This window comes from Teleopsis dalmanni, chromosome 2, assembly GCF_002237135.1.
Source record: "Teleopsis dalmanni isolate 2A chromosome 2, ASM223713v2, whole genome shotgun sequence".
NCBI classification, from domain to species: Eukaryota; Metazoa; Arthropoda; class Insecta; order Diptera; family Diopsidae; genus Teleopsis; species Teleopsis dalmanni.
The window spans coordinates 232198477-232209194 of NC_051847.1; the positions used below are offsets into that span (position 1 = coordinate 232198477).

The 10718-nt window shown below is 28.6% G+C and overlaps 1 protein-coding gene across 1 annotated transcript; it reads right to left on the reverse strand.

Annotated features, from left to right (window-relative positions):
• Window positions 1–865: 865 nt before the first annotated feature.
• LOC119676951 lies at window positions 866–6395 on the reverse strand. Its single transcript, XM_038088218.1, has 6 exons — window positions 6359–6395; window positions 5516–6301; window positions 4937–5247; window positions 3869–4041; window positions 1561–1684; window positions 866–1057 (listed from the first exon to the last, which is right to left on the reverse strand). Exons 1-6 carry the CDS (start codon window positions 6393–6395, stop codon window positions 929–931), a joined length of 1560 nt encoding a protein of 519 aa, XP_037944146.1. The 3' UTR covers window positions 866–928.
• Between the last annotated feature and the right edge of the window lie 4323 nt (window positions 6396–10718).

Genomic DNA, 10718 nt, shown 5'->3' on the forward strand with positions numbered 1-10718 from the left:
TCAAATCACGACGGAATAAATTATTTGTCAATAATGATATTGCCCCACAAAAAATCTTTAAAATACCTGAAATGAGTTATATTATAGCTGAGTTTTTCATACTAAATTCGAATTATAAATTTAAAAACACGTAAGGATTTTTTTAATACTTTCAGAAGCCTAGTACAAAGTGGCATCAATAATTAACAAAACCTCTGCAAAAACTACTTTGAATTTAATATTCGAAAACAATAGGGACATTACCTTTTCAATTAAATCAATGTTTCTATTTAAAGATAAGTACAAAACTAAGTCTAGCTTTTCTAAGAAATACTAATCAATCTCTTTTTCATGTGTATGAAATATGAATTATTTCAAAAGAAAAGAACACAAGAGTAATTAATAAAAATTATACAAAACAAAATTAATAATTAGAATAAAAAATTGTTTAACAATTTTAAACCATATATTATTATATATATGAATACATATGTATATCATTGCTATAAATCAGTGATTTATAGTATTATACCATCACTTTTTGTTTTAGTAATTCTTTTCCCCGAAGTTTACTTAAGTATAAATTACTTCAAATTAATTTTGCATAAATATTTTGCTACACTTATAATTAAAATAATTAATCCTTTTTTTTAATGAGAATACTTTTAGTACTTAATTTTAATGTAATTATTGTTTTATGTCAAAAAATTACATACAATAAAACTTTTTCGTATTTTTTATGATTTACTTTTTTCGATATTTTTAAATATTTTTTTTTTATTTGCAATAATATTATTCAAATAATCTAGGACACATGAATCACAATATTAAATTTAAGAATTTTTTTCACATACCAATATATGTGAAAGTATGCTTGTATGTTTATATAAGTATATATTTTATACATTCCTACTTGTAAATAATTAAATAGTATAAATATTTGCAGTATTTAATTGCCATAATCATCGATAAATGTATCGATAATATACCGCTTTACTTCATTAATTGAAGTGCGCTTGTTCGAGCACTGATGCCGTTCCTGATTATCCGGTAAGACAAGTAGTTGCTGCAATTCACCCTGGTTTACATGAATAATAATAATTAATTAACGTAAGTTAAGTTATTTGCATAATGGAATGCTCAGAATAAACGAATAGTTCAATCAGAGCATTGGTATTATTTGTATGAGTTCAATATTTCAGAAAACATCTGAAATTGGTATCAGTACATGCAGGATGGGATTCATCATTTATCGTTTTTTTTTGATACAAATATTTACAATTTTATATCATGTCATTAAATCGACTTATTAAAAATGAATATGCTTCTCGTGAAGCATATATTAAATATATATATGTTGAGTATATATAATTCGTATAAAATAAAGTTTAATTATGTCCCCTAACCGAAGTATACTTTTCGCATTTCTAAAACTTAAACCATGTAAATATGTATTTAAAAACATAAATATTTGAAAAATTGTAAACAAAAATTCTAAATAAACCAAACCACAAATTTATTGACAAATTTTATCACTTTTAAAACATTTGGCAAAACAATAAAATATTTCCCAATACTCACATTAAATCCGCGTCCAATTTCCACATCCGCATCCAAAGGCAGCGAGAATAAACGTTTCGAAACAATAAAACTATTTGTCCAGGAGCAGTCGACGAAAACTGAAATAAAATCTCCATTTTGTATGCTGAAACGTGAAACAAAAGAAAATATTAAAAAATACATTTTTGCCAGAAGCTATAAAAAGTATCTCAGCACACAATAAGTATCTCACCACGTTAACAAAATTAAAAAGAAAAAGGTTGAGGATTATTTATTAAATAAAAAGACAAAAGTGAGCATTTTTGTTGGAACTACTAATGGTATTTTATGATATTATAAAAAAAAAAGAATATTATTTTTTAACCATTTATTATTTATATATCCAAGGTATTCAATTAATTTAATTCGAACTTGCATTAAAAGATCATGTCTGAAGCAACTCACGATATAGACACATACAAAAAGGATCTTTTCTTTCTTCATTTGACAATGGCAATATGAACACATTTTATTTGACATTAAGAATTAATCTTAAGATTTAATCTCTTAACAAAAAAAACCAAATATTTTTCTAACTCCTACTGTTATATTTTGTAACCGAATCGAACATTTTAAGAATAATCTAAAATTTGTATACCTGGAAGTGTTAGTAGACAATTATATGATTCATGAATAGATATAGCGAATCAAGCACACTTTATTTGGCCAGTCATATAAAACAGCTAATCCTTTCAGAGTAATCTTGCTAATCTGGTAAAATATCTAGAGTGTTTTAAATTAATCTCAACTGTTACATATTTGCCTCAAGATTTACCAATCGTGTATTTACTCTTTTCATTGGTTCAGAGCCCTTCTGCGTCGTAACAAATAGTTGAACAAATAACTTAATATGTGAACGGGAGAAATAGAATCTACTTGAACACTGGAAAGCCCAATCAGGCATTGAGTAATCAAGAAGATTCATTGATCGTGTACACCTCAGTAGTTGACGCAATGCTTAACTTTCGCAGAAATAATATTAAACTCTACACTGAATTTCTTACATGAAGAATTTAGGTGCAGTAGAAAGTGATTTCTATCGACTCTGTCATGAGGAGAAGGAAAGTATAGAATTTATTCTATGCAACTGCCCAGCGGCGGCAAGATTAGACTTGACTACTTTGGAAGCGGGATCTTAGTCTCAAATCAAATAGCAGTTACGAGATTTATTAATATTCTAGAATTGTTTTAGTTGGGTCCTTAGGGGTATAACATTACTTTTAGGTCGGGGTGCATTCATAGCCTATTATTCAATAACAATAATGTAGTGCCTTTAACGTGATCCTTATAACAACTGATAATAAATCGATTTACATTTACTTTACATTCTCTTATACATTTTTACCAACATTTTATCATCAGGAACAGCATATTATAGTTTCTACTATATATGCAAATTACAAAGATATATAGCTATATTCTAATTGAGTTGATTCAAATATTATTGAATTCAACACTGATTTTTGATAAAAAGTAAAAATCACTCAATTTTCAATACTTTTCATATTGTTTCAGTTTTGAGTTTTAGACCTAATGAATTATGAGTATTAACTTTTTAACAGAGAAGCTCACAAAACGAGGTTCATTTATTAAGCAACCGTTAATGTGCCGTTAATGAAACTACACTAAAGGAACGGATTTGAGAAGCTGCGGGTGTTACTGGACATTAAACTAGGACGTGAATTACTAGTTCATCGTCAGTCAAAACGTAAGGGTATATGCAGAAAACTTGCTAAAGTCTAGCCAGTGTAGACGTAGTGTACGATACACAGGCTTATTTAACAAAATTAAATATGAACATTCTTTTCTCATAAATCTGTAAAATTAAACCAACCTGTTAGTAGATGCAGACACATGGATATATAACAAATCAGTAAAATAATATTGAGGTACACGTATGATAGCTAAGAAAAAAAGAAATCTTAAGTATCCAATAAAATTCAGAAGATCCATTATCATTAACAGAACAAAAAGAGCTATAAGAAATTAGGTATATCCCTGAAACAATATGAACAGTAAATATTTTAGTAAAAGTTATAGAATAAATAACAGTAAAACTGTTCTTACTAAATTTATCTATACGATCACACTTATTTAAGAAATTTATTACTTAAATTAACTTGTAATAAATTTTAATTTTAAATCCCTAGTCCCTAGTCCCTAACCTTTCTGTCTCCAATATCAAAGCAGTGTCATCCCATACCACAAATAGGAAACACTAACAGCAAAACAATTTAATTTAAAAATATTAAAATTCCAAAATACAGCAATTTTTGTCTATGCTACTCACCTGATGGCTACTTGATGCCAGCGATAATCGTATAAATTGAATTTCACAGGTAGCATTTCGGTGGTGTTATCACGTTCCAAATATAGACGCAAACCGTCCTTGCACGACTCCAAGTATAAATTGTGTGTTGTGTTGCGTATGGAAAAAATTGTTGCTGTGGTCTTGCTGTCGTTCTGTGAGAAAAAAATAAATTTAAATAAAAAATAAATTTGCATACACAAAAATACATAACAAAAAGCGCTTTGAAACCTTCCTCAAACAAAAGAATTATGCTTGTAATATACAAAAATGACAGGATATATTTTAATTTTTTGCAGAAGCAATCAGTTTGGATTTTTATTGTACGCAGAATTAATGCTTGATTTTTGTTTCCGTTGAGGAAAACAATTTTAATTTTTTTTATGAAACTTTTTCTATATTTTTTATATATTTTTTATGTACTTTTATTTCTGTTAATGGAAAATATTTTAATTGGTTTTCATTGTCAGCCGCTTTTATTACTGTTGAGATTCTCGACCGAGCCGGCTGATATTTTCGGGACGCAGCCCTGCTCGGGCTCTACTTATTTATGTAAATTAAAACTGTTTTAACAGCTTTCGTTGTAATTGAACACTTTTAATTACCCTTAAGAACATTAACTTTATTAAGGCATGCAAATTGATTGAGCACAATGGCACAGTTTTTGTGTTAAAGAGCCGAGAATAAGACTAAAAGTTAAAAAAACGAATCATTTGTAAATAATTTGCTGGTTATTATTTTGGAATTCAATTAACTTTTTTCTAGAGGCTTAAACTTTTTACTTCAAGGTATTATGATTATTTCAATGATATCTTTACATAAAATAAAAGAATATTTTCATAACTCATCCATTGTGGCAAAATATTGAAATGTCTGCATTCTGTTAGTGGTTATAAGAATTATTATTGATTGTTTTTAATGAATGTAATGTTCGTATACTTGAGAGAGGTGCACTTTAAGGCACCTATTCTACTGAAGTCGTAGGCTATATTGTACATAAAAAAACAACAGACTTTCCATATATGAGTACAAATAAATTTTATGTCTTACCTTAGCCCTTAGTGTGGTCATGAGCGTGAAATTTAATGCATTGTGCCAACTCTTGACATATCCCATATTGGAAGGTGTTGATGACGGCATGGCATTTAAACTAACAGCAGCATTAATAGTACCGAAGCCAATGCTCGAGGTTGTTGTTGCTGTCGCTACAACTGCATCGGTAGACATTGCAGCTGCTCCAATTGAAGCTGCAGCAATTGTTGTGGATGTATTGATATCAGTTGCCAATGGCATTGTCGCAGCGCTTATGTCATCGAACATTGGAAACTTTTTATAAAATTTTAATAAGTCGTTTATGTCATCTGGAAATGGAAATCGAAATCGAAATGAATACCATGTTCAGCATTGAAATGAAAAGTAAACATTTGAGCATTCAACATGCATTGAAAATTCTAAAGTAACACAGGAAATGGAGGAAATGTCAGAAAATGAATAAATTTATGAGAAATGAAAATTGATGAAAAGTTTAACTTCAAGTTTTGATTTCATATAAAATAATAAAAAAGAAGTTTAACAAAAAAGCTGAAATTTTCAATGAAAATGAAAAATTAGTTAAAATAGTTGACTTACCACGGCATTCAAAAGTGTTGCAATTCCGTTGTTCGATATTGTAACCTTCGCAGAATAAAGTCGAGAAAGTTTTTGTTGACTTTCTGCTGCGGTGCTTCTTGGATGGCTTCTGAAAGTCTTTCTCAGATTTTTTTCCTTGCAATTGATTTTTTTTATTAATATTTTTCGCTGATGTGGTCAAAGTTTTTGAATTTGCGTATTGTAAGTTTTCATTAAACTCATTTAACTTATTTGCAACAACATACAGCATATTATGTTCAGTATCTTCATTATTAACATCACTCACAGCAACTGGAGAATTATTGTTGCTGTTATTCGTTGTACTTCGGTACGTCTGCTGTTGTGACAACAAAGCGACATCACTCATGTTATCAATTGCATTAATAGTGGGAACAATTTTAATTTCCTTCATGCCATGCAGCTGCAAAGTATTGCTGCTGTCAGCATCGTTTGCTGCTATAATTTCAATATCAGTTTGTGCATCTTTTGTTGTCGGCACATTGACAACACTTTTGTCACTTTCCATTTGCGTAAAGTCAATTTCTGTCTCCATTTCATTGATAATACCATTTTGTGTAGCATAAGCATCACGGGCCACTTCATCAGCTTCAACATCACCATCAATAACAACATCGTCGTCATCATCATCATCAACAACTGCGTTTAAATTCATATTCATGTTTAAGTTCATCATTGGATTATCCAGGAGACAACGTCGAAATCGCTGCTGCACACCTTTACCGCATGTAACGCTACAAAGCGTGAAATCACTCCAATCATCCCAGCCTGCAGATAATGTTTATATTATGGTAACGCGAACGATGTGTTGGGTGTGTAAGCAACACATAAATGGATTTCGGGTAACAGTTGGCAGAATCATTTTTGTCCGAGCATGAAATGAAATGGCAATAAAAATTATGAAAATTGAAATTTATGCATACAATTTTTATTAAGGCATATAGAATTTAAACGGAATTTTGTTAAATTAATATTTTCAAAACAATTTGATACATGAATAGTAAAATATATAGTATTGAAGTGAAGTACATCAACAAATAAGTTTTGATGAAAGTTACTGTAAGTCATAAAGTAGAAGAGACAAAGATAAATTACGATTAATAAGATCTATTGCGCTCAGTCTCAGTCTCAGTTTTTGATTCTATTCGAATAGAGGTATTATTTAGTGAAGAAACAAGTAAATAATCTGATTTTATATCTACATATTTAGACTGAGAAACTAGTTATCGATCATGCTTTTTCGCACCAATAAGGCTAGGAATGTTTTCAACAATAGTGATTTGTGAATGCATGGTGAATGTGAATGTGAATGCATACCTAGTTTTTCTACTGAAGGCAGTTAGCTTTAAAGATGTTGAGACATTGAGGAAATTTATACAATTGATGTGCTTTAGAAGCTTTCAAACAAGGATGATAGAATAGGATGATGCATATCTCTATATACAACTATATAAATATAATTTTTTACAAATTCAATTAGAAGAAATAATCTATGAAAATATAAATTTTTGGCTATTAAATTAATAAATATGGATTGTTACAGTGTTAAACAGAATGCTTAAAAGAAAGCTACTTGGGTTATGCGTTATAATTTATTTCATATTGAATCGTATATTTATATCAAAGGACTGTGCATAAGTATTTAAAGTACAAAAGTACCAAATTGCACGAAAATGTCAAATTATTGAAAGAATATTTCATCTAGACCTAAATCTTCTTATATTTTTTTAATATTATATATAAAATTGATCAAATTTTTTTTAAAGTCTATAGTACATATTTTGCTTAGTATCACTTCTGATTTCAAATAATCAGTACAATATAACATTATATAGTATAATAGATTTTATAAAACTTGCAAAGAATTTCGTTGTAAGCCTTCCACATACAATCAATAAAATAAGACTCAAAAATTGAAGTAAAAGGCAAATATGTTTAGCAAAATCTGCCTTAAAGAGATTTTTCATGTAAATATACATATACCTCTTTATATGTATCTGGTTTTTGCTACTTTTATGTTCTTTAATACTTTATGTACAAGTATTGACAAGTAAAATGCACTCTTAACCCTATTAGTGCCATCGTTGCTTCGTTGCACTTTTACTTACTGCTATTGCTGCTTAGAATGTTCATCATACATAAGTGAATGTGTTTGTGGTACATTTTTATAGAACTTAATACTTTTGTATTGCTATTAAGAATAAAATCACATTTTATGTCAACACACGTACTAGGAAATAGATATATAATCTCAATACTATTTCTTTTCACTTGTATATAAAATTTTATTCAATTCAAGGTGAAATTATTTTAATTCTGTGAAAGCACTTTAATACGACTAAAAGTATGTATATTAAGTTTTATACAAAGGAGGTATGTAAGCTTTTTCCTTTGAGGCTTAATAAGTAATTAGAAATAATAAGAAATCCAACTAAAGTATTTGTTTAAACTTCGATTATCTTTTAAAAACTTGTCAACAACAATTACTTTGCTCGTTATTCACTTCAGGATCAACCAGACGAATAATACAAAAATATTAAAATAAATGTTTAACTAGTATTATTGACAGGTATTAGTATAATATACTATTATATATATTAGTATGGCTACTATAACTAGTATTATTTTGCTTTCATGTGTTGACAGTTTTGAATAAAACTGGGCACGTATGTTTGTTTAAACCTTTTCTCAATAAAGCCACAAGTTGTGTTAAATTGAAATGGTGTCCTTATGTACTAAAAGACCACGTAAGCTTAAATTATAGCTTATTGCAATACTGTGGGTACACATTGGTAGTACTTTAAAATTGAAAGATATGCAGGAATAGCAGAAGACCGAAGTACTCAGCTTACTATCAGTCTTAATTAAATCCATAACTTTATCGGAATACTGAATTATAGAGTTATAAAAAACTAATTGTCATTTGAATCAAACTGTATTGACTGTGCTGACTGTATGTTTGTTTTTAAAAATTAATCAGTTATTCATCAAACATCGACGACATTTGCTTTCAGCATGACCATACACCCCGGTTAACAATTAATTTATTGCGAAATCAATTTGTTAACAAGTTTATTTCCAGAAGTGGCCCTGTTAACTGATCCTCTCGTTCGCGCATTGTTTTATTTAACGCCTCTCACATTTATCGCAGAGAAATAGTCAAAAGTTGGACAGTTCGAATGGACCATATAACTCGTAGCAGCGGCAGATATATGTCGAAAATTGTATTTAAAAAACAAATGCCATCAAATTATTTACCAGATTATATTAATAAAAATTTCAAGAGTTTGAACAGTAATGAAGAAGCAACAACAAAAAAGTGATTGGTTTATTAAAATTTGGCTGACCATACAATACTGGAAACATTGTTGTCTTAGGAAATGTTCGAATTTTTATTTAATTAGTTTATAGTCCCTAAATAATTTGTTGTGCTGTAAGTACTAGGCTTAGAACTCGTACCTGTCAAATGAGTAATGATGACTAATCGTGTTTTTTCACAAGTAGCCCAGGCTGCACAAATTTTCAATGCCCAAATTCAAAGTTTCGATGCTCAAGTTCCATTCCAATAATATTTCTGTTGTATTATCATTTTAAGTTATCATGTAATCACATATAATTATCAATATAATCATTTTATTTACAAAAGTTTTTTTTTTATTCAACTTTCATATTTTTTATAGTTTCCATTGGAGTTATAATTCAAACGATTTAATTAAATGCTAATGTGTTTTGATTGCCATATCAGTGGTGAATGTAGGGAGCCATTATTTATACCAGGACACGATGGTGATAATTTAATAATTATTTAATCTGTACCTTTAAAGTTCATATCTCTATTAAATAACTGTTTTAAATGTTGACTAACTCATTTTCATTTCAAATTGTAATCGTGTAATCCACGATGAGGGAATCGATTTACCACCTAGTTGGTGTCAATTGCTTGTTTAATCCAAGAATTATATCACACAAATTGATACTATTTTCTGTTTAATTAATGTAATTGTTTGATTTAAATTAATCTAAACTAAATAAATATCCGATAACTTTTCACGCGCGATAATTGCATTTAATAGAAAATATCTTTGTCAGCTTTTATCAATCTGTAGTCAAATTTTTAATCACATTTGCGAATCAAAAGCACGCAAATGTTGTTGTTTTTATGAAAACAATGAATGATTTAAAATAATGAGCGATGCAATTAACAAACTGATTATATCAGAATAAAAGCAGCATACCACATTATTAATTTATAACCGAGTTATTTTGTTTATTCAATAATTCATGCGATATTGTTGAGCCACTTGAGCTGTTATTCAATTCTAATGTGTGAATTCAATTAATATTCATACCGTTTGATGAAACAACAGCGTCATGTAAAATATTTTCAAGAGGATAACGAATCATTTATTGAATCGTACAATGAATCGTACTATATTTACACACTCTGAGAAATGTAAATAAATAATTTAAATTTAAATTTTCTTTCGCAATCATAGTAGAGTATTTAAATAACACCTACGCCTTATAAGTCAACATCCTGTAGCAATCACTTCAGTTCTTTTATAAATAAACTCGAAAATATAAATCTCAAATACACAAGCAATTAACATAAAATAATAAATTTTGAAATTTGTATATTACAAACACGCTCGCACGCATATAAGCTTACTAATTATGTAAATATCAACATAGATACAATTCCAGGTTCATAATTACATCCTGCCCTGAATTCAAATGAATTGGTTTGCAAACTTTTGTCGTCGATTTCCAAATTTTCATAAACATTGATAAAAAGAATTTTTGAATGTTTATTTGCTTAATTATAATGTGGACATTTTATATTTAATTGCACAAATATTGGTTGCCTTTTGGTTAAATACACTTGAATTAACATTTGAATTGGTTTCATAAATTCATATTTATGCAGCTTCTAATTCCCATCAAAAGACTAAATCAGTTTAAAAACATTTTCTAATTCTATTTGAGAAAGTTTAATAAAATAATTACTAAACTATTACCGTAAACATATATGTTTTCGGTTTGTTATTTGAAAAGCTAATATTTCACTTCGAGTGAATATTTAGCAAAAATTAAATTAGTTTAAATGAAATAAAATTTTATAGCTCAAACACTGAAATTACAATCGTATATTTAAGCTTTAAAATATTAAGTGCCTCGAGAGAAT